This window comes from Platalea leucorodia (genome assembly GCF_965183815.1).
Source record: "Platalea leucorodia genome assembly, chromosome: 3".
NCBI lineage: Eukaryota > Metazoa > Chordata > Aves > Pelecaniformes > Threskiornithidae > Platalea > Platalea leucorodia.
Genome location: NC_138825.1, coordinates 29990515 through 30014863, shown reverse-complemented (window position 1 = coordinate 30014863; position 24349 = coordinate 29990515). Strand labels below are relative to the sequence as shown.

The 24349-nt window shown below is 37.9% G+C and overlaps 1 protein-coding gene across 1 annotated transcript in view; it reads left to right on the top strand.

Annotated features, from left to right (window-relative positions):
• The window catches only part of THADA (THADA armadillo repeat containing), a gene marked incomplete at its 5' end in the record, with an annotated part of 164022 nt that overhangs the window by 31909 nt on the left and 107764 nt on the right, over positions 1-24349 (top strand). The window contains 3 exons of the mRNA XM_082305213.1: positions 2926-3039; positions 4175-4297; positions 4991-5082. Coding sequence (XP_082161339.1) covers positions 2926-3039; positions 4175-4297; positions 4991-5082 — 329 coding nt within the window. The remainder of the gene's footprint in view (positions 1-2925; positions 3040-4174; positions 4298-4990; positions 5083-24349) is intronic.

The window sequence follows — 24349 nt, the reverse complement described above, 5'->3', positions numbered from 1 at the left end:
ACCAACTAGTGTTATTACCTCTGACCTTTTTTTTTTTTTTTTTTTAATGTCCTTTCTGGTGAATGCACTTATGTATTTATTTTTCTTACTTCAACCCCTTTTGGTCAAACAGTCACTTTTTTCAATATGGACTTTGATTGCCTTTGTGCAACCAAGAAGCCACGTGTAATTAAACCATGTTTGGTGCTGTTTAGCACTGCAGTTCTATTGACTCTTGAGATTTTTGGCTTGAGGTAGATTTGAATAGCATTTCAAAAGACTGAGCCTAGGCTCTGTGTGGCCACTGTAATCTGGCAAATTCATAAATTAGTTCACAGATTAAGTAAGGCTCTGTTAACCATGTAACTCTGTGCTTCTTCCATGCGAAGTGGGAGGGTGGGAAAATACAAACTGTAGAAAATGCTACAAAGAGCTTGGGAAGTCCACTCAACAGTAATAAAACAAGATCAAGTAATAGAGTCACACTAACTGGTGTTGACTGACAGTCTCGAGTGCAATGAATGAGTAGATTACTGAAGGCTTCTATCTGTGAGTGTGGGGCCATGCTCCCACAGTCTTCCTGCTCCCCGTGTTACCATCAGCTCCACACATCCCAGCCTCCAGCTTCTGCCAAGTTCAGAACTGACAGCTGATCTGCTGGCTGGCAGTGTTTTGTCTCTGCTCGAAGTACCACCTCCTACTGAGTGCCTCTCGGTAGTATGCAGCAGCTCATCTGCATCCTTGTGGGGTCAGTCACTGCAGAGTTGGTCCTGCGGATTACACTTAACCTGTTTCCATTCCTTTGCTCCTTAAAGTGGCCGTGATTGCTTTTCCCTAAATTAACCTCCATCATTCTAATTTTCAACCAGTTTTCTAAGACAGGAGTCCAAGATTAACTACATGATTTGTTAACTTTCTCTGCTTGCTGAAGTATAGTCTCAAGCACATTCCAAGAATCTGAGGGACTGCTGGGAGCAAGCTCTCCCTGCCAGAATAATTCATCTTGCTTGTTTTCCACTCCGAGTTTGCCCTGAGAAAATTGAGGCAGCCTGCTTCTGTCTGACCTCTCTTATGTCAGTCACAGCCTGCTCCTGGCTTCGCTAGATGCGTGTGTGCTAGGCAGCAGAGATCAGAAGCAGGGCATTAGTTTTAGAGACATTTTTCCTTTTCAATTTCCGCAGTTGAAGATCTTTCCCTTTTTTATATCTGTAAGTTGCCTGCAAAGTCAAGTTGGTGATTTCATGTCTTCTGGTTTCCCCATTCACACCACAGAGTTTGAATCCAGTAGGCATTAGCTAGTGTTAATCCTGAGAATGTGAAAAAACAGACATGTTTGAATCAATTTTTCGTGTAAAAAGTTACACTGTCTGATGTAAGGACTAGGTGGACCCAATGGTATCCCATTGCCGAAAACGTGTGTAGTCTGCAGTTGGCCTACATTACTGAGTCCATATGGCAAAGCTTGCGCTGTGCCATAGCTGTTTGGATAAACAGGACAGATGCTTCTATTTTGACAGCTCTGTAAGAGTACGAAATTAGTCTAGTCAATTAATGAGAAGGTTTGAAATGAACATTGGGATTAGTCTGAAATAATCTATTTTCAAATTGTAATTTTATTGTAAAGAGAGGCGATAGTGTTCTTTGGCAGTAGTTCTGAATGTGCCCGTAGCACTCAGTAAAATGAATTAAGTCTTAAATAGCATGTTGCATTTAGATAATAAAAAAATAGAAGTTGTAATGCATATCCTAACAGTACTGTAATAAGGTTATTTTATTAATGCATAAAATTGAGACTCAGTGTGGTCTTTGCCATCTGTTTCCTGTGACATTTATTCTTGTTTTACTAAAACACATCTGTTTTAATGATAATATGTAATTTTTAAGGTTATGAGCATTTTAAATGACCTATTTAAAATAGGAATATTATTACCTAATAGTACAAAGGTGCAGCTCCAATTAGTGGGTGAGGAAATGGTGGGAAAATACTAGTTACAGCTTTAACATTTTTAGGGTATGAAATTTTAGTCTTCAGTTCCTTCTCCTCTGTTTTATACTTCATGAATACTTTTTTTTTTCCCTTCCTCTCTGTTTCTCCCATCGTTAAAGGTACTGATAAACTGACACTGACTACTTCTGGGTTTCTGCCTAACCTCTGTACTTCATTTGGCTTGCAGTTGATCCATTTGGTTGTTCTTATGTGATGTAAAGTATTATTAAATATCATGTTTGAACTGATGCTGGACAGACTATGGGCCCCAAAACACAAATGGATAATAATTTTTTATTAGAAATAAGTCATTTATAATTATCCATTTGTACTAAGTTGGACAAATTCAACAAGAGCTAGTAAACAGAGAGGGAAAGACTGTTCTAACTTCAGTCCTGAATTTTAGAGGACTAAATTAGAGTATTTTTGTCTCAGCTGGATGTCCTACCCATTGCACTACTATTTGGAGAGGGATGCGCCTCTTCTCTCCTTTTAGAAAAGTGCTGCTTGTTTTATCCTGTTTTGCAAACCAGGATTTATTCTTTGGCCAGCATCTTAAACATGTATGTTATTAAACTAAAAAAAAGTCCGTGCTAGGAAATATAAGTATGTATAATACGGCTGATATTTTTGCTGTAATAAATACTATGATTTTTTTTTGGTGTGTGATAAATTATTATCTGTTATATACAAGCAAATTTTCTTAGGCAGATGGATAGTGCGTGAACAAAACTGAAACATTGAATGCTAAGAGGCTTTGAACGAAAGTAAGAGTTAAAACTGAAACTTACTTTTTGCAAATTTTTCTTTAGCCCTTGTGTATGGTCAGAAGCTAGGCTGTAATATGGTAAATATAGGAACGTGGAGCAGAACTGCTAGTAAAGAAAAATGGCTAGAAACAGCTGATTTTTTTTTTCCTTCATTTTCTTTTTTTTTTTTTTTTTTTAAACTTTCTGTAGGCTTTGTTAGCTTCAGAACCAAAGAAGAGCAAAACCGATTTGCTGAAAATGACAATGAAAGAATTGATATCTTTGGCTGCACCTTTGAATGAATCATCAAGTGTAGTTCCACAGGTAAAATACAGCCTCTCATCAGAAAGCAAATGTCAAAAAAGTGTTTGCGTTACTTCAAACAGTTAAGGAAATTTGTGTGTGTTTTTAATAAGAATATTTTGTTATCTATAGCTAGATTTTAAAACATGTTTGCATGTGCAGAGGTTATGAAGTCACTGGAATTTGCAAGCACAGGAGACACTAAAAAATGGATTGGGCATAATTTCATAGTTTTTTTTCTAGTATAGCAAATACAAGTCATATTCATTTTGAATGTATATGATCAGTTTACTGCCTGTAGTATATTTCTAAACAAATAGATGAGTAATTTCCTTTTTACAAGGAAATTAATAAGCAAGCATTTGTTTATATTTAGAGTGAATAAGTTAGTTGCATAAATCATATTGTATACAGTAAAATACTACATGAAAAGTGATTTTATGCATACTTAGTAACTTCCAAAACTTAAATATATACATTTGGAATGCATAAAAATTTTATTTTTATAAAGTCAAGATCTTTATCTTCAAAATGTTATCAACTACTTCATCTTTCTGTTTGTAAGTGCAAGCCATAATTTGTTGACAATATGTAGAAGTATGATCTAATGGCTCTGCCAGATCTTCTGCTGGTACAAATATATGTAGCCTTGTCAAAGTCTGTGAAGCTACACAGATTACCACCCTTCCCTACAGAGAGTAGAGAAATATCAGAAAAAGCTCCATATGGTGAAGCAAGCCTGGCTGTCAGTTTTAGTTTAATATTGTCCTCCTGTGAGCTGTAGTTTATTTTTTCTCACAGTGTCTACAGCACGTCAAGAATGCTGGAAAAGATGATTCTGAACCTCCAAAGTTATTTTTACAGCCATGATAAGCTAAGGAAAAAAGAATGCTAGCCTTCGCTTGCAATGCCTGGACTGTACTTGTTAGAGGAATATATTTTTAAACCGTAATTGTATTTAACAGTGTTTACTGCTGCACCATTTTAATATATTTTTAATAGCAGTATTCTTGTATTTAATATGGAAATAAAGTGGTGTAAATGTGCATATGGATTATTTTTGTTTTGCATGTTCACTGCTGTAATTAACATACATTAAATTTAAGATACTTTCCAATTAACGTATATTTTTCTTATATTTCTTCTACCCCCCCAGGTTCATGCTTTAAATATCCTCCGAGCGCTGTTTAGGGATACACGTTTAGGTGAAAACATCATGCCTTATGTTGCAGATGGAATACAAGCAGCAATTCTAGGTTTTATGTCACCTGTCTGGGCAGTAAGTTAATTCTTAATTTTGCATCTCTAATTTAACAGGTTATAGAGTGGTGCTGTTCAGTGAAGCTTTGGTCATGTTTATAAATGGCAGTACCATAATTTCTGGAAAGCTACGTGGTGCAATATTTTAAGGTGCAATAAAGAATAATGTGGACCTACAAAAAAGTCATAGTTTTGGTCACATTTTTTGGTTCTGTTTTGTTTTTCTGTAATGTGAAGCGCTGATATTGACAAAAAGTAGGGACAAAGATTACCTTGTAGATAAAAATACGACTGTTGAATTTTGAGTCAGTGCACCTAGCTAGTAAGAAGTGCATTTACATTCATTCTCACTGTTACTTTGCTTTTCAATAAAAGATGGTAGTCCACATGGCATATTAAGGTAGAACATTTCATGATCTGCCATGCATAAGGGTGAATGCTTTGAACCACTAGAAATCTTGATGTATGCCTTATATTAAAGATGGACATCTCCAAAAAATCTGAACTATCTATTAGTGCCATCTTGTTTAAGAGGAACAATGCACTGAGTTAATTGTTTCGATGTGCTGACCTCTGAACAGTAAGCATGCTCTGTCCCCGCTCAGCTGTTCTTCTTTTCAACTGTACATTAATGTCTGTATTTTAAAAAAAAATTAGTATATTTCAAAGGGATTTTTAAAGCATAGTTCATGTTCTTTTCTTTTTCCTTTAGGTAAGAAATTCATCTACACTTCTTTTTAGCGCTCTGATTACAAGAATTTTTGGGGTTAAAAGAGGGAAGGATGAAAATTCCAAAAAAAATAGGTAAGCTTCACTTGGTACCAATTGTAAGTTTGCAAAACATGACCTTAGCCAACAACAATTTGAAAATGTTGCTTGCTTTATGGATATATTTGAATCATGATGTTACAAAAACATCTAGCTTTGCTTAAACTGTGCTGCCAAGAAATAAGTGGTAGGGCCAAAAATATCTTCTGTTAAGCACCGAGAGTTAATTTGTACTCATGTGCAATTTCACAGAAGGGGAATGTTTCTGAGAGGTTTTGGTACCAGCAGCTCTTCAAATGCCCAGTCTCTCTTGTGGTCACAAACTAGCCCTATTGCTTTTGACAGCAAAGGGGGGGGGGGGTGAAGGAGGAGCAATAGTCATGTGTGTTCCCTTACCTCTAGAGCAGGCCTGGAGGTAATCTTACCCGTAGTATTTTGAGATTTTTTTCCATTTCCCTTCTTACTCTAGAACACCGTGTCCCTCTTTCCTGTCTCTTTCCTCCAAGCTCCAAAAACTGCAGCTTGGGAAGCTGCTGCTCTTCCAGTGGGTTCTGCCCTTGAACTCCGCAGTCCTGCTCCAGATCCTCTTACTATTTCATTTTCTTATGTAAAGCCAATTCTCTTCTGACTCTTAAACTCCCCAGTCCTGAGCATTCCTGTTTCTCTGCGCCCTTCAGTTAGCGCACAAGCACCCCTGTGTTTTCTTTGGCCTTCAGTCCCTTCCTTTAGCTTCTGCAGCAAATGAAGCATGCCCGTGCCCTGTGCTATGTAGCTGAGGTTCCTGCTCTAGTCGGGATGTGAAAATAACCCTGGACGCAGAATAAACTCATTAAAAATACTCCTGGGTGAGTCTGCGGGGCCATAGAGTGGTCACACTATGGATATTATGGTAACCATTTGAGAAATTCCTAATGGATTTTCAAATCATGGGCAAGGTATGCAATTTCTGAAAGAAGGCAATTGTTACTATTTACCTTCAGAAATTCCACTCTTTTTTTTTTTTTTTTTTTTAACTTATTATACAGTGGTTCCTTAGTGTTGATATATGTAGCTAATGTAATTTTCATGCACATTATGAGAAACTAAATGTCCTGGGATGGTACTAGTCTTTCATCTTTTACATGATAGATAGGTGCCATTTTAGCTGTTTGAAATAACTAATTTCAGCCGTCACTTGAAAAATTAGGTATTATGCATGTATGAATAGGAGGAAGAAATAGAGGTGGGAGATGGAGGGAGAATTCCCTTAGAAAATAACTCTTCCCCCAAAAATGATTTGAAATGTCATCTCCCCTACTGCATGAAGTTATCCCTGCTTTGTCATAAACCCAAATCACTCCTCGCCCAAACCTGGAATTCACTCCCATAACCCCTGAAACCCAAGCACAGCAATAAAAAGTGTTTCTCATTTATTTCTTGCCTTCTCTCTTTGTTTTTGTAACAGCTTTTAAAGTTCTGTTTGGTTTTTTGTTTTTAATTTCGATATTGAGCACTTATTGAAAAAGATATATGCCTCAGTTTTTTTAAGCTTGTATCCTAGGGAAAAACTTCACACTAACTTCTGCAGTGGGAAGGCAAACTGACTTCTCAAATGCATGCAGTGTGATGAGATATGTAATCCGAGATTTCTGTTTGTGAAGTGGCAGAAAGTAATGCTTTTGAGCATCTGTTGGGGATGGGAGATACCATAATGAAGGAAAGTAAACTTTTATATAGTCGACTTGAATTCATTAAAAACAATGTTAATTTTTATGTAACTGGCACTGTCAGCTTGCTTCTCTGAAGCTTTTTGTTTACAGTAATTTCTTTGTAGTCATTTTGACCAGAAGATGTTAGAGCTGGGCTGGCTTCTTTTTCTTCCTCTATTCATTTAGCAGTTTTGCATTAAACATTGTACGTAGTCAGTTCTACTGTTTCCCACGTGTAGTCGTCAACACCACGAAGCAGGGAATGGGAAAACACTTCTAAAGACAGGTCAGTGAGAGACAGGAGGTATGAAAACAGAGGCAGAGATTTGATTTCATGCATGAAGTTTCAAGTTTCTGACTCCTATCTCTACGGGAGCTACTGGTTTGGAAGGAGAATGATATAGAGGTTGTTTGGCTATTTTGTTTGTAATTCCTCTGCACCCCGCCGGTGGGTGTAAGGCAGGTTGTCTTTGGGAAGAGGTCTGTGTTTCAGTCGTTTGGCACCACGAGGTGTCACCGTTGCTGCACAGTTCCCTGCAGCCGCATCCCTGGGGTGCAGCTGTGCTCGGGCTCTTCTCTTTGGGAGCTCTAAACTTGGTTTGTTTAGTGTTTTGCCGGAACAGAATTCATATATTAAAACAAAGTAATCCCCCCTGCCCTTTTAAATCTAGCAGTTTACTTCAAAAGCACTAGCATTTTAGCAGCTTGCATCTATAGGAGCTTGTGTGAAAGTCATCTGGGTTTGATCTGCTTGTTCTGTTGCCTGCAGGATGTTCTGTTTGCATTAAGGGGCAGTCTGTCTGTGGACAGAGATAGAGACCGACTCTCTGATGCCACCATTAGAACCTTGCACAGGTTTGCAGTTTGCCTGATTTTAGGTTAGGGGTTTAAATCTGTCTCTTCTGTGCCAGTGGGGAGTTACCTTATTGCTGGCCGGTTCTGGGCATCTGTCTGAAAAAGGATGGACTTTCCGGTTGTTTTCTCAAGAAGAGTTCCTATGAAACTGATGCAGTTGGTGTGGTGGAGAGTTTGTGTAGGCTTCCAGAAGAAAGCTTTGTTGAAACAGTACTGGCAACTTAACTTCACTGCTGTGTTTCTTTAACATACTTTGCGTTACCTGTCCTTTTTTCTCTTATCTCCACTACAAATTCACATACAGCATCCTTTATACAAAAATTATAGGCCTATCATGTTTTTTTCTGCTTTTAGTCTGGTGATGTTATGTTCCATTCCCTATTTTATGTTAATTTTGTACATTACAATTGCCATACAGCTGGGATGTTTACGTAGTGACAACATAGTGGTGATCCATTATTTGATGGTCTTGATCAGTTGTGAGGCATTGGATTGAATGACTGAATGAACTATAACCTATGTCTGATCAGTAACCTGATTTAATTCCCCCCCCCCCCCCCCCCCGCCATATGTAAAAGAATGATGGGGTTGGGTTTTTGTTTTGATTTCAGGGTTTTTTGTGTTTTTTTTTTTTTTCCCCTCCAAACATTCCTGTGCCGTTTTGGGTGTTTGCAGTAGAACAACTGTGTGAAAGGGCCCCCTCACTCTGTGACAAAGAGAGTGAGGGGATGCCTAACTCTGCTGACAATCATTTGAAGTTACATCTGCAGTGACCATCCCTACTGGAGAGCAGAGGCAAGAAAGCATGTTGAGCTGGGCTTTGTGATCATTGAAAGGGCATTAGGAAGGTCAGCCAGAACTGTCTGGCTCAATCTGAGGACAAGGCAACACTAGATTATGCTAGAGAAGGTCCATTCTCTGAAAACTTGGTCTGCAGTTTGAGGAGACACAGGTTGAAGAAATTACCAACTACACATCATGGCTCCTGCTGCTTGGTTTTGCTGATTCAGTTGTCAGTGGGGCTCTGCTGTGGGTCACCTGCGATGTGTTTGCATCAACAGCTGTATTGGTACAACTGGGGAGTGGAGAACTGGGGCAGGGAAGGAGAGGGATTTCTGGAGCAGAACTCTGGGCTGATGCCAAGCTTCACTCTTAAGGGTTCACTGGAAACTCGAAGGGACTACTCTACATCATGCTCTACAGAGGATGCAATCATATCCTGTTTTCATTAAATATTGATGCACCTTTTTAATTTTAGTCATGGGCAAGGCAATAATGAATTGGAAGATTAATACTTGGAAAAATAACAACCATGTACAGCTCTTGCAAATCAAAGAGAGATAAGTTGTGTGAAGGCTGTTTACTGTGGTCCATGCAACTCTACAGGCTGAGCTTCCTCTTTCTAGTGAAAAGAAAGTTAGAAACAAATTTTCTCTGGGTTTTCTCTTTCTGAGAAAGACTGTATCAAAACTTCTAATGCTGCTGTAAGAGAGTGTGTGTGTGTGTTTGTATGTGTGTGTATTTGGCTAAATGATACTTTGAGTTCCAGATAACTGATATTTTAAAAATGGTCCTGTTAACACTTACTGTAGGGGGGTTTAGTTTTAGCTTTTGTATTCTTGATTTGGGAATATAATTTTCTTCAATGTTATGATAATTTCAAATCTACAAGACTTGGAATTAAATTCTAGCCACATAAATACAAAGTAGCGAGGAAGGGTTGGAAAGGGATCTTTGCAATTAGCCCATTTATATTTGGTTACAGAAAGTGTGGTCTGCATAGATACATCACAGTGTGCTTCAGAGAAAATAAGCACCCCTTCTCCAAGCCGTTCACAGCACAGGTATTTATGTTAGTTTAGCTGGTCACTTCCTACCTGGAGGATGCTAGGTTTGCACCCTAATTTGCCTAGCGGCCATGCAATCAGTTGCGGCCTGCTCCCAGCCCCACTGCCATTCAGCGCTTGCTGCGCCCTCGGCCAAGCCGTGGCTCTGGAGAGGGGCTGCCCCGGCCCCGGTCCCCAGGCACGTCCTCCCACGGGCTGCTCGGGAAGCACCGCTCTGAGGGGCATGTTGAAGACCTGAGTGCTACACTTGGTTTAATGCGGATTGGCTGAAGTAGGACTTTGAACAGCAGCGAGTTCTGTAGGCCGATGAGTTTTGCCTCTCATGTTTTGATTAAAAAGCCATTTCCAGTTGTCTTGTGCAGTCAATTTACAATGTAGATTTGCTGATTTCATGCACTTTTCAAGAAGCTGGGGTGTAGTGTATGCTTAATAATTCTGTTTTTTTCACAGGTATTTTTTTCATGTTAGTGTTCCTACAAATTGCAAATCATCTAAAGTAAATGTTTGCTCTAGTTGATTGTAGGCTTCAGGATTCATCACATAAAAAAATAAGGATGTCTTGAGATTAAGAGATTCTAAAAATAAAATGGAATATATAATGTGATAGTTAATGCGGATCTGACATGAAAGTCAAAATAACTTAAAGTTAACTGAAATTAATTTTGAAATGTAATTAAATTTCTTATCATAGAGGAATTCTCTTGTGCCCAAATGAGTTACAGTAGTAATAGTGATACTTTCACCTAAATTCTTACCCACACGCACATACATATATATATATATGTGTGTCTATGTATTGTCTATATATGCGCTATATATATGCATATATATAATACTGGAATACAGACCAGTGATCTGTAGTCCAGTGCTGTGCACACACACATATATATCAGAGACCTTTTTGGTCTGTAGTCCAGTGCTAATTAAAGCTGCTATTGCTTGTTACTAGACAAGACTCTTCTCATCAAATACCTGGTATTTCTGGCTTCTAGCTTTTTTTTTTTTTTTTTTTTTTTTTTTTTTTAAGGATGAGCATGATCAGAAATTTGGCTTTGAGGCAATTTTCCATTTGACTTAGGACAAGCTTTAGTCTTTAGAGTAATAAAAAAGGACTGTCCTGGCTTATCTGAAAATGGAATTTTTTGAGTTGGAATATAAATGTTGTAAAGTCCTCAGAAAGAATAACCAATGGCCTCAGGTAGAGGCTGGGGTTAAAAGAAAGGATGAGGGGTGGGGAGAATTCTCTTAGCTTCTCACCATGGTGGAGGAGGTTCCAGGAAGGAACAGCTTCAACTTTGATTAAAAAGCAGCTTTTTAAGCAAGGCTGAAATGGTACAGTGCAACCTGCTGATTTTTACATGAAGTAACTGGTGTGTATATGTATACATTTGCATTTTGGGAGGAGGGAAGTTCCTATGTATTTAGACTTTAGCGAAGGGAAAATGCATATGCAGAGAAATACTTAGCTGTCAACTTAACAAACATTTTCTGTGGAGTAAATAGTCATGCTGTTAGGAAATTGAGTGTGAATGCTGCCATGTTCTCAATGTTGGTTTAGATATATTTGAAAAGAAAGGAACAACTTTAATTGCTATCTATATAGTACTTCTTTAAGTCTTTATTTTCATTGATAGCTGTCAGTAAATGTTGATAACTATCAATAACTTCAAGCACTTGGAAAGGAGAAGCTTATCTTTATAATAAGATGAAGACTATGTAGATATGAACAGGTTTTGAAGATGCACTACTGGCTGTGAGGCAGTCAACACGCACGACTGCCCTCTGCTTGCTTTGTTTTTATTGCAAGTTGAGCATTCAGCACTTCTCAGTAAGTGGTTGCTTGCACACTTGAAGGTCACTGTGTAAAACTAAACTAACTTTTAAAAACACTAAGTTGATTTTTTTTTTTTTCTCCTAAATTGACATGTACTTTAACATTAAGGTTTTGTATGAATACTAAGATTTTTAAGACGATAAATAATTGCACTTTACACTGAAGGGTTAGAGGAGAACACTGCAAATTGAATGTTCTAATGCAAACCTCTTTTCATAATATTATCCCTAAATTAAATGAATCTGATATTATCTTCCTTTTCACTAAGCCACTCCAGAGTTGTAGCTTAAAGTACATCAAATACATCATGAGTACATGATTCCTGTTGAATGTTCCACGTCTGGCAGGCTAACACTTCCAATATTTCTAACTTAACAGCTGAAAAATCTGTCTTACATCAATGATGTTTTGTCAGTCTTAACAGCAACTTCATTTAGATATTTGCAGTGCATCATACTGGGCCCTGACAGGACTTCTGAGATGGGTCTGTGTTGCCCACAGAAGAGTGGCCAGTACTATTTTAGGATAAGCTGAAAGAAACCTTGGTGGCACTAATGCGGTCAAGCTGTAATGGCACATCAGCGTCGTAAAATCGGATAGCCCTTAGGGGAGTTTCACTAGAGGTGCTACTCAGATTGACTCGAGCCCGTAAACGCTCAGCGCGGACTTGGAGGCACACTGCTGGCAGCAGTCCTGAGTGCCAGGTGAGGCACGGCTACGTGTGAGAGGATGCTGGCTGCAGCGATGGGTCTGCAGGAAGGGCAGCGGTGAGGCAGCAGCGTGCTCAGCCTCTTGTGCTGGCTCCAGCAGGGAAACACAAGTACAGCTTGATTCATAAAACTGGCCTCTGAGCTCTGTACCTCTTGGACCGCATGCTGCAGAGGGAAGGGTTAGGATTGCTTTATCTTGGATCTCGTTAGTGATTCCCTAGTGGATTTTCTCTGGCAACTTTGGTCTGTTGCAGCTTTTCACTTGAAATACTGTGTCAGTGACAGTGATGTTTCACGAGATGACTGAGCCATTTAAACGCCTCTGGTCCTTTTCCTCTAGCTCCTTCTGTGCCATGTTTTGCAGCCTGTTCCCTCCGTGCCACCTTAGTTGTTCCAGTGAATGCTTACAAAGTAGTTATTAAGGATTTGGTGCAGTACATTGTCTTGTGAAAGCGTTGTTTTTGTTAAAAAGAAATCCCTCCCACTTCTGTTTGCCAGAAATAGGCCACATTTATTTTGCTCAACATTTTTGTTTTTAATGCTCTGGCTCTTTTTTTTTTTTATTGACTTTGACAGATTTAGGAGACTTAATCTCAGCACTGTCTCAAGAAAACATGCAAAAGTTCAGGCCGACTCAGATAACCGTTACGGCTTTTACTGATTAATAGTTCAATAACAATATGCTTGTTTAAACATAATTTTGAACAGGCTTCCTATTTCTAAGTGCCTGTATAATAGGAATAATGATGCTAAGGTGCTATTAACTTGTAAATTGAAGCTAAAATTTATGAAAGTTTTGTGCAGAAACAGACACAAATTGGAAACAAGCTCCTAAAGAAATCAGTTTCCCTCTGTGTTACTACTTCAATTATTCTGTTTGTTTTACAAGTCTAAGCTAAAACTATCTAAAATGCCCTGTAGCAGAAAATATGGACTGTTCTCCTTGAGGTTGAGGATGCTCTGTGTCTATATGCTTTCTGCCGATTTTAGAAACACAATGTGTGTATCTATCTGAAATGCCTAAAATCTACAGAACATTTTTACTTAAAGATTTTATCTTGTATACACAGAGTCAGAAAAACATTAACCCACATAAATCCCAGTCAGATCTTTGGCGCCTAAACACACACTTAAAGCACTGGTGTGCAAATGTGTATCTGTGTTCTCCTGAACAGGGAGGATCTTCATAACATGCTTTCTTAAGTCAGAGCCAGAAAATAGGAAAATGAACGCAATGAAGTGACCTGAATGCAAGTTTACCCAAAGTGAAACATCCTAAAAATATATGTGCTGGCCTTAGGTAATTTCAGTCCATTCATTTGTTTTAAATAAATTAAGGGCATAATGTTAATGTTTGTTTCTACCGAGTGAGTAAAATGCATTCAATGAAACAAAAATTACTGTAAACCTAACCACATAAGTAGATAATTTAGTTTCTGCTGTAGCGATAAAAGTGTTCATTAATATGAATTGATATAATTATTCTGTTTTGTTCCATGCATAACGTACACATCCCTTATTCATTAACCTCACCATACTAAGTAAAAAGCAGTTACTCTTCACAGAATACTCCCAGACAGAGAGAAAGTATGTGGGTTGTTTGGAGGTGGAATTCACAATGCGAAATTTGTGGCAAGAGATTAAAGATAATAGTTACATAGGCAGTGGTTGAACAGAGTTCTTGGAGACTTTCTAGAGATACATACATTATCTCTTAATTTTATTTATAAGTGTGTGTATACATACACATGTACATGCTCATGCGTATACACAGTTCAACTTTATAAACAAGTTTGTTAAAAATAATTATGTATTATATGTAAAATATATATTTTATTTTAAACTGTTTTGTATATAGTTTTATATACATGCATATATACAGGCACGTTTGTGTATATATATCAGAGTTGAGTGTTGATTAATGTATTGACATAGGTTACCAGCTTGTATCTGTGATGTTGGGTTTAAGTGATGTTCCCCTATTTTTATTCTGAGCCCATTGTGCACTTACTCCTCTTGCTAGTATAGCAACAAAAGTGCTCTTGGAACAGGACTTCAAGTTATTTTAGTCAACTGTGTGTTGCATAATTATTCCTTTAAGTCATGCTTTTCCTGAAGTATTTGTTCTACGCAGGTGCTCTCTCCGTACCTGATTACACAAAGGGTATAATGAATAGCAAAACAAGAGGTATAAAGAAACTTGTACTTAAAAGAGATCAAAGCAAACCAGACCATGCAGTCCTTTGGAAATCTTGGCTAGCTCTCTTGTAAATAAAAGTGCTTCTAAAGCAGAAGGTATTTAACTACTGTATTTATACAAGCCTTGATTGACAGTTCAGTTATTAACCTCATAAAAACACAGCAACGTAAACTAGGAAGAATGTTTATTCTAGCACTTCTATCTGAAGGAAAATGAAAACCAAGATATAGTGGCATATTCTTAGTTCCTTTTAAGTATTTATTTTAGGGCTGTGTAGCATAAAAGAATGTTTTTTCAAGTCAGTGAACTTAAACTATTTTGCTTACTGTTCTGGGATTTAAGTATTTTCTAATTCCTAACAAAACAAATGTTAGATTTATTGAAGGTGCAGAGTCACCACATCTTTATTGAAGGTGCAAACCCCACATCTTCATAATGATTCTTCTTTCCCCTTCATAGTGTTTTTCATTTCATGTGGGATAAAAATGAAATCCGAATTATTTTTTGCAACTAACTTGATGTGGTTATAGAAAAGTTGACCCTTCTTGTCGCTGAAGAGTTGTCCTGTCTCATGTTAGGTCTAGAAAAACAAGTATGCAGTAATCTTTTATATCCTCGCTCTTGGGCTTATTAGCTGATGTATTGCACCAGTATTTTTACAATGTTTTTTTCCAGGGTTCATTGTGGCTTTTCAAGCCTCCCCCCAAAATTACATGGCCATTTTGTCTTCCATGGGAGCACTAAAATTCTCTTATGCATGTGAAATGTTTGTTTGAAAGCAGCTTGTCATGAGTCCCGAGACAGGATGTGATTTCAGGGCCTTAACTCTTAAGTGTGTTCTTTAAAACAAAATTTATCTGAAGTGAACTCTTAAAATTTATATATAATCTTTATTTCTAGAGGAACTTGCCTGTTGCTGTTGTCTCTATCTCTTAGTTCTTAGTAAGAACGGTGATGATTCTCTGGTTGTCATCCAGAGGGACTGCTAATCAAGAGCTTTCATAAATACATAGTGTTTCTGAATTAAACAAAATTTTAATTGTGGGTTGTTTTTTTTTTTTCACATCAAGCTCGTATTTTAAATACTAGTGTACATTGTGGCAAAAATAATGTTTTGTGCTGAACTGAAGACTAAGCTACTAACTTACTAAAAATCAGGTAAATCTCAAGAATTTTATTGTTCTTAGCAGGAGCTATTGTTTACTGTAATTGTAGTAGCTAGTGATGGCCAACAAATACAGGAAGACAAGAAAAACACTGATCTGTTAAGAAGATAAGGTTAAAACCATGGGATCTCTTGATCCTGTTTCCTTGATTCCCATTCAAAGTATGACTGTTAGCAACACTAGATCAGGTCAGCAGTGGCTTTGGATCCTCCAAGGATGGACATCTCACAACCACTCTGTGTTAACATGTTCCAATGCTTCGTTCCTCTTTTTTTTTCAGTTGCCCGATTTAAAACTCCCAAGCTATCATTTGTGACCATTGGTCCTTTGTATACTGTCTGCAACTACTGCAAGAAGTTTAGCTCTCTAATCTTTGATTCCTTCAAGTGGTTGTAGGCTGTTGGATCTTCGCTGGACCTCCTCTTTGTCAAACAGAACAAACCTGGCTCCTTCAGCTTCTTCTCATAGGGTGCGCACTCTAGGCCCTGTCTATCTGAGCAGCTGTTTGCTGGACCCTCTCCTGTTTCTTCTGATCTCCTCTGAACCTGGCAACCAAAACTGGATGGAGGATTCCATGTACAGCCTCACTGTGCCAAGAAGAGGAGAGTAATAACTTCCCTTGGTTGCTGCTGCATTCATCCTAATGAACATAGTCCAGTATGTGGTTTGCCCTGTTTGCAGTGAGGACATGCCGTTAGCTCATACTGAGCTTGGCATCCACTGTAACCCCCAGGTTCTTTCCTGTGGGGTTGTTACCGAGCCAGCTGGTTTTCAGCCTCTGTTGATGCTCAGGGTTATTCAGCCCAGGTGCAAAATTTTGTGTTTCTCCTTGTTGAACTGCATGAGGTTTCTGTTGGCCCAAGCCTCAAGTTTCTCAAGGTCTGTCTAGACTGAACTTCTACTGTTTGGTGTTTCATCCACTCCCCCTAATTCAGCGTTGTCCGCAGATCTGCAGAGGGTGCTTTCTATCTCATCAAGCATGTTGTTGATAAAAATGTTGAGGGATGTAGGGGCCCCAGAATTGACCCATGGAGTATTCCACTGGTTACTAGCCAACAACCAAACCCTGAACCACTGAGAGCCTTTGGGCCTGGGGGTCCAGCCCAAATGCTTTGTTTATCCAAGCTGTAGTCTCTCAGCTTCCAAATGAGAAGGCTGAGTGAAGCTGAACCTATTTGAGGAGTACAGCATTTTCTAGTCCATTTTAAAGTTTTCTGCCTTAATTAAAATGTAGCTTAACTGCTTTCCCTAAGAAATAAGAAAGAATAGATTCCAAGAATGATTTTAAAATTATGATAATTGTTTTATCAATTATCACAAATCTGTTCAAGTTTCCTCTATTTAAATGCTTGCCAGACACTTGGATTCTCTGTGCATTTATGGACAAATTTCTTTAGGTTGGGTTCTCTATCAGTTACTTCTTTATGGATGTGAAACTCAAACTCTGCAGGTTTGGAGCCTTTCAGTAGCGTGTCCACTCTCTTCCCAAACTCCAGTTATGGTGCTTGCCCCCGGAATTTGCAGATTACCTCCTTGAGCAGACTACAATGGGGTTATCTTAGGATAAATTTAAGATTCTGCTTCTCTTAAGTGAAGTGAAGCCTGCAACTCTCTTAAAGGTTTTTGTTTATTAAGAAGGTGTGAGCCACCTGTTCACCCTTTCAGAAACACACTGCAGACTTCAATTTTGTTTAAAAAGGAGTGAAATACAAGCAAGTTTTTAGAGGTGATCGAGTGCCTGGAACTTCTGAAAGGAAATCCTAGAAATTTTCCATACTCATCCAGTGTGCATTTTGGAATCTGTCTGCATACAGTCTTAGTCTGATTGATAACTTCAAGGGTGAGATTTGAAAATTACCGTTGCTAATCTTTGTATAATTCTTATCAGCAACAGTTCAGCACCAGTTGAACTGCACGTGTTTTAAGAAAGGGTTGGAATTTCCATGCGGATCAACATGTCACAAAATCACAGGAGCACGCGGTAGTAAAGGCCCTGCTGGTACATTGACTCAGTTCTTTTCATAAACAAGCTTGCTATGCTGTTCCTTTTATAAACTGATCAAGTCACATCTTAAAAACAATTTGTTTTTTCCCCACTATTTCTGCAGGAAGATTCCCTGAATGCCACCTTCCCAAGTAAAACTTCTCAACACTCTGGCTGCTTTCATCATTAGAAACTTAACTTGCAATGTATGGCTGTTTAATACTCATTTGTTCTTGTGCCAGCATTGTCCTTTATTTTAAATAATTATTTTCCCTCCTGGTGCTTCCCTTGAGGTATTTGTGGATGCCAGTCGTATATCCCCTCTGTGTTAATTTTGCCAGACAAAACAAGGTGAGGTTTTTAAATCTCCTCTCAGCAAATTTGCTTTCCATTCCCTCGGTCATGTGAGCAGCTTCTTTTAAGTGTCTCTCTTAGCTGGAAGTTAGCTGTGATTTATTCCGGCTTACGACCTACCCAGTTGTTGGAGAGTGGCATTCGTACTTACTTCCTTGTCCGTACTGACTGTATCATGGTCGATGTGTTACAGAATCACATTTGCCCTTTGTCTTTGCCCTCTTGATGAGGGATCCAAGGTACCGACTGATACGCTCAGATCCTTTTGCTATTTCCAGCTGATGAGCTCCAAAGTTGTAACACATTTTTTTAATTTTTCCTCGTATATGCAGTCTTTTTATCTGCTATTAACTTCATGTCCTTCTAGTGTTCGGGTCCTCAAGGTACCCAGTTTTGTTTCGTAGTGTTTTAATCTTCCATCTCTACAGACAGTGCCTCATAACTTTTGTTTCATCAGTAGATTTTCATTGGCACACTCCTAACTCTTTTGCTGTGGTCTTCAATTAAGCTAATAATAATATTGGTCCCAACAACAGATTAGGTCCACCAATAACTGACTTGAAACATGTTCTTTTTCGGTCTTTTTAAAGTCCTGTTCCTTCTCTAACTTACCCGTTTTATCTAATAGCATACCCTAATTGCAGCGTGTCAAATATTTTACTGTCACTCATAGAGATTACACTAGAGTTTAATCTGTTAAACCAAGGCTGTAGTTTCACCGTGGACCCTGTGTAGATGTTTCCTCAGACTACGTTGCAGGATGGTGTCTCCTTCCTGCTGTTTTCTGTGTCTCACAGAAAGCCCATGGTTTTTTTAGCTGGGAAGGAAGCAGATGAGAACTGGATCTCTGCTCCGAGCTGGAGCTGCCCTGGTTTTTACTTTGAAGCAAATTTTGAGTAAAAGATTTGCAGATTTCAAACATTTCATTTGTTGAGATAACATTCAGGAGACTTGTGTGACTAGAACTGTTTTATTTCCTTTGTCTAGAAATATTTTTACTGTTCTTGGATAAGATGTGGGTTAGGTTGGCTCAATCTAGTTTCTCACAGTTTTGCACATTGCACTTAATGAATTCCATTTTATCTTATTCTCTTATCTGTAACTGTTCTCTTTTTCAATTTTATTTTTTCCCTAAATTTCTGTATATTCTTGAGGCCAGGATAAAGGTCTGTAGTTTTCTGAATCATTCTCCCTACCAGCACTTCTGAATAATTTAAAATGTTACATATTTACTTCCGTAGTTGTATAATATTATGCTATTCTGCTATGTTCTAAAATTCAAGATAAGAAATTATCCTTTGAGTTGAATGTGGTCAATTCTTTGAGTTTTGCTTTCCCTTCAGTTAGGATAATTTTTGTTTTCTGTACCTTTATTACTGTTAGTTGTCCTGTCATGAAATGCGGCTGACTGTCATATTCCTTAGTGCTACTTAAGGAGCAAAAAATTCATTTAATTGTTAAAGCATATCTGAATTAGCTTTGGTCTTTACCATAACCTCAGTATAAACCAACATGTCATACATTTTTTTTTCCTTGGTCTTTTTTGTATAGTTGAAGAAAATGTTTTCCATTTATTTTAAGTTTATGCTTCTGATGTATATGTTTGTTAATAGGGAAAGAAACTTCATGTATTTTGAGACAGAATCTAACTACTTAACAAGTGATGAGGGCCAGGGAAAGAACATGAATGTCAAAGTGGACAACTAAAAACTAGTTAAGTTAGTCTAGTTAAGCTGCACTGTGGGGTTTTTTCATGGTTTAATGAAGGCAAAAGAAGCAGATATGTAAAATTTAGACTATCTTTATAAATCTGTCATTTTGAATGACAGTTTTACCAAATTCAGTCCTGGTTTTTGAATGATTTCAGCAGCAGTTGTCCTTGCAGTGCACGGAGTAAATTGGATTCTGTTTCTGCATTACTGCTCTTAAGTGCAGTAATGATCTTAAAGGGTCAGCTGACATACTATGGTTAATGATTCCAGTGTAAGGATTGGTATAGCAAGAGTAGATTTTACAGGAGACGATTAGAAGAGGACTTAAGTCATTTCATGAAAACTACATTCTTGGTCTTGATCTCTCTAAATGTGTCTGTCTGTATTGTGTTTTTCACATTCCAGTTCTATTTTTCCTTTTTAAAAATACTATTTTTTCCCTGTCACAGATCTGGCCATGCATTTGTCAGCTGACCTGAGATGTTAGCAATATTTGTGTTCAAAAAGAGCACAAGAGACCCTTGCTGCCCTCAGAAGATTTGTTGTCTCTAAATCTCACCTATCCTATACTCAAATACGAACATATTTACTGCGAATCTTCTTTAACATGTCAGTTACTAAAAGCATCATACAAGGTTATAAAGCCTTCAGTTCTTCTGAAAAATAAGTGAAAGAACAGAAGCAGGTAATCTTTGACACATGTCACAGTAAAATGATACGTATACCCCAGTGTCACAGCAGAATTTTAATCTCCTAGAGTATTCTCTTAAGTGTGCAGCACAGCTTAAAAAAGAACACTGCAACATCCATGGTTTTATGCTTAAATGTAGCTATATAATTCACACACTCATTGTGCAGAAAGATGGAATATTTATTTAAAAGAGACTAGTTATATAGACATGGATACTAACCCCTGCATCAAGGGGCATCAAGTTGCTACTCGGACAAACACAATGTATAATGACTGGAGATGTCACAGTTTTCAGCAGCATTTATGAATTTGGTTCTAGAAGTTTGATGATTACTGAATATCTTCACAAGCAAAGCAGATGAAACGAAAACTTGTAAGTACATGATTTTTAGCTTACTTTAAGCCACCCAAGGTTCTACTCTGAAAAGTGATGAAGCCAAAGAACCAGTGCTAAATGAATGGAAGAACTGCTGACAATCAAGTGTATAATAAGGGCTTCTGTTTTAGGTTATTTCAGAGAAAAGTAAAACTGTTTTTTGCATTTTTCCTAAAGAAACTTTATCAACACTGTAAACTGTATTCTTGTTCATGCTTAAAATAGGCTTTTCCTTAAAGTGTTATAGATTTACAGTCTGCTTTCAGTTATGTTTGGGTTTGGTTTTTTTGTTTGTTTTTTTTGTTTGTTTTGTTTTAATTTTTACTACTACAACTAGTTGTTGATTTTTGGTAACTTAGCTGTGATTCACTGTTGTCTTCCAAATGCTTACTGCTAGGAATTATATTCTGTCCTTTATAGCATCACATGCCTTCAGCGTAACTTCTTGCTGATTTGTATGAGCTCTATAATGAAATGTCTTTTCTGCTGTCATCACAACCTTCTTTCCCTCTTAAATAGACTCTGGAGCAGACGAAAGTGGGAAAGAGTTTTTTTGACTCAAGGGCATGCAGAGAATAGTTAGGGGTAGCGGGTGTAGCTTGATTCTGTATGGCATGGTACAGAAGATACCTCTATATGACTGTTTTTTGTTAATGGAACATCTCTTCTGGTGGGAAACCTGAGTGAAACTGGGAAAGAAACTCATGCATGTCTCCCTTTGCACGTAAATACTCTTCGTCAGTCTTTCTTCTGAAAATTGCCAAACATGACTGCTGTCTCTAGCCATCGAAATGGAACCTTTTGTGAATGGGTTGTACTCTAATTTAGTCATCTGGCTTTTCTGCAGAATCGCTTGCATATGGCAGAGCATTAACATTGTTAAACTGCAAAGTATCTGAAGTGTAAACATTGCATCTTCCTATTTTTGTATCACAGTATTCTGCGTGTATACAGTTTTACAGATTATTTTTACCAGTGAATTTAGGAGGATACGAGTGCTTCCATTAGGTTATCTCTCAACCTTTAGACATTAAGCATCACTTTAATTATATACTTAAATGACATTTTACACTGGGGAGAGGGATTTTATTGTAAGCATTATCGGCCCACTGGTAACTTCTCTGTTTCATTACCGTACTTCCTATTTCAGTAAATAACCTTCCAGTAGTCCAGTGTTTAGGTCTCAGTAATCCCATTTGAAATTCTGGATTGTGAAATTGTACTACCTTGGGTTACTAACAGGAAAAAAGAAAATACTATTACAGAGCCTGTGGTTGAACATACTGTCAAAGAAGAGCTCTGAAGCAATATAAAAATAATTTCAGCTGGACATGGGGAAAATACTAGTGTCTTAAGGCTCTTCCCAGTTACTTTTCTTATAAACATGTTTTAGAGTGAGTAGGTGTAAAATCCTGTGATCTGCAAAATGTTGGCTTTAAGGATTTAATTATGGTAGCTACGTTGCCAAAAATCTCTGTTTGAACTGTGTCAGTGACTAATGGAAAGATAGTTATCCATGTTTTTAATTTAAACCTATCATTCCTTGTCAGATATATTTTAGAGAAGGAGGAAAAAGCTTGTTCCATGAAAACTGTTAGCAGTGATTTTTGGATTATTTTAGTCCACATTTAGTTGATATATTCCTTTATAGGTATGTCAAGGGCTTAACTTCTTTTAAAGATATGTGGATAGCTTATTAATTACAAAGCCTAACTCACATTTGTGTGTGTATGCACATGCATGAGTTTCTTGATATCACTGACATGCATGAGCCAAATCTTAAAGTGTTAGTATTAATTTTTCAAAGCAGTATAGTTTTTGATGAAATTAATAGAAAAGATGTGGCTTAGTGACATGAAAATTTTTGAAAAGCAGAACCATTGCATTTTTTCGTTGTTCCAGTCTCAGTTACTGTACACAAATACTTGGGCGTGCCTAATAATGCGTACGTGTTTCCAGGAGCAACAAGCATGGTCAGTAATCAGAAATGAAACAACTAAATACCTCCGTGTTTTACTCTATCTGGCTGTTTTGCTTTCTGCTTATTCTCCAGTTGCTCATCTCCCTGCCTTGACATCCCCAGGTAGTGGATTCCTACTTGAATCAGTGCTCTGTATTTTTGAGAACACCTTTTCATTTTGCAGCCCTTCTGCTAATGTGTAGTCTTTCTTGTTTCCTCTCTGAACTGGAGGCCCTTTAAAATAATCCCTCAACAACCAGTCTGCTCAGGCAGTTGTGTGTCTCTTTTTCTGAAAGTGCCTTCAGGCATCTTTTCTGCAGATACTGCTGATTAATGGTTTTGATTAGACTGCCCTCTCCCCTCATGTAACCTTGCAGAGCAGTAAACCAAGTGGGTGGTTTTGTGAGTTGCCCACTTCAGTAGTTATCGTTTTCTTTCCCTGTCAAAAAGATTCATGAAACCACACTAATTACAAAGAAATTCAAGGCTTTCTAAGGATATTCAGTTCCATTATTTAATATTGATTCAAACTTGGCTACTGAATTTTTAATACATTAAAAATGGCCCTGTTAAAAATACTTGTGTGAGATACTACTTGCATGTAGTCCTCTCTTAAGTCTCTAACCAGCTGCCATCCGTTCCCTAGGAAAGTTAACCCCAATTCTGCTTTTGCTTGATGTGCTCTGTGGCACAAGAGGTGGAGGTGTCACAGCGTTTTTGGATTGATTTCCCCCCCCCCCCCCCCCCCCCCCCCAAATACTGAGTTCTTAATGTTTTACATGTGAAAACTCAGTAAGATGGGCTGTTTGACTTGGTACACTTACTTAGATCTTATGTTTTGTGCTGTCTCTGGCTTTGTATCTTCAGCTTGCTACATAATGTATGTGCAAAAATTGAAGTTGTTTTGAAGAAGCTGTTAGAAGAAATTACATGGGTGTTTTCTGCTTAAATAACCAGTGATTATCAGTATTGATGTTTTTAAACCATCCTCGTTAGTGCTTTAGTTTATATTCATTCACAGTTCAAATGCTTCCATCTAAATTTTTCAACTGAAATCTTTTTTGTAGATACAACAGCTACTGCAGAATCCTTGGTCCTGCTTTTACTTACAGCAATTCACTGTACTGTTCTTACATGCCGAGAGAAAGCTTCTTGTACCTCTTTGAACGTTTGTTTCCATCTAGCGATCTGGTTTTGCTGTGTTTATTCTGTGGCCTGTGGCTAAGGCATGTTATGTTAGCTGACTGCTGGAAGAAGCTGTGCTGATGCTTGCCATGTGCTGATTTATTCTTGCATGATTTTTTTTGTATGCTTATTTTTACGCACATTCAATCTTGCCGTCTCATCGTGTTATTTTTCTAGACCTGGATCTGTCAGCTTGTTGGAAGCTTTGCATTGGAGCCATGCTAACGTACTTATTTATCTTGGTTGATCATGTGGGAAGCAAACTCTGCAGTTGGCTTTCTTCTTCTAAATGGATGGCCTTTTATTTATTTATTTTTAAAGGAAGTCTGTTTTATCTGCATAGCATATATGTCTAATTAGAACCTCCCCACTGTAACATTTAAGTGGTTCTTGTTTAGGCGATGCTAAATGGTTTCCTATAAACCATGAAGCCATCCTTCATGTGATCAAAAGATTATAAAACAAACAAATACAGAAGAAGTCTACTTACCTCTTTTTAGCTTGGATTGATTTGCTGTTGTGACTCGAACTATGCTGCCTTACTAATTCTGGCTAGGGATGAGTTCAATAGGTATTGGTACATTGCTCTGTTTTGAATGTGGTCGCTCCATCTACACAAGCGAAAATGTGGCCTGGAAATGCCACCGCTACCATGTGCTGGAAGCAGCGCTGTGTAAAGAGGGCTAATGGAAGGTCAGACACTTCTGCCACTGTGTTTTACAGATCTTCTGTGAGTTACTA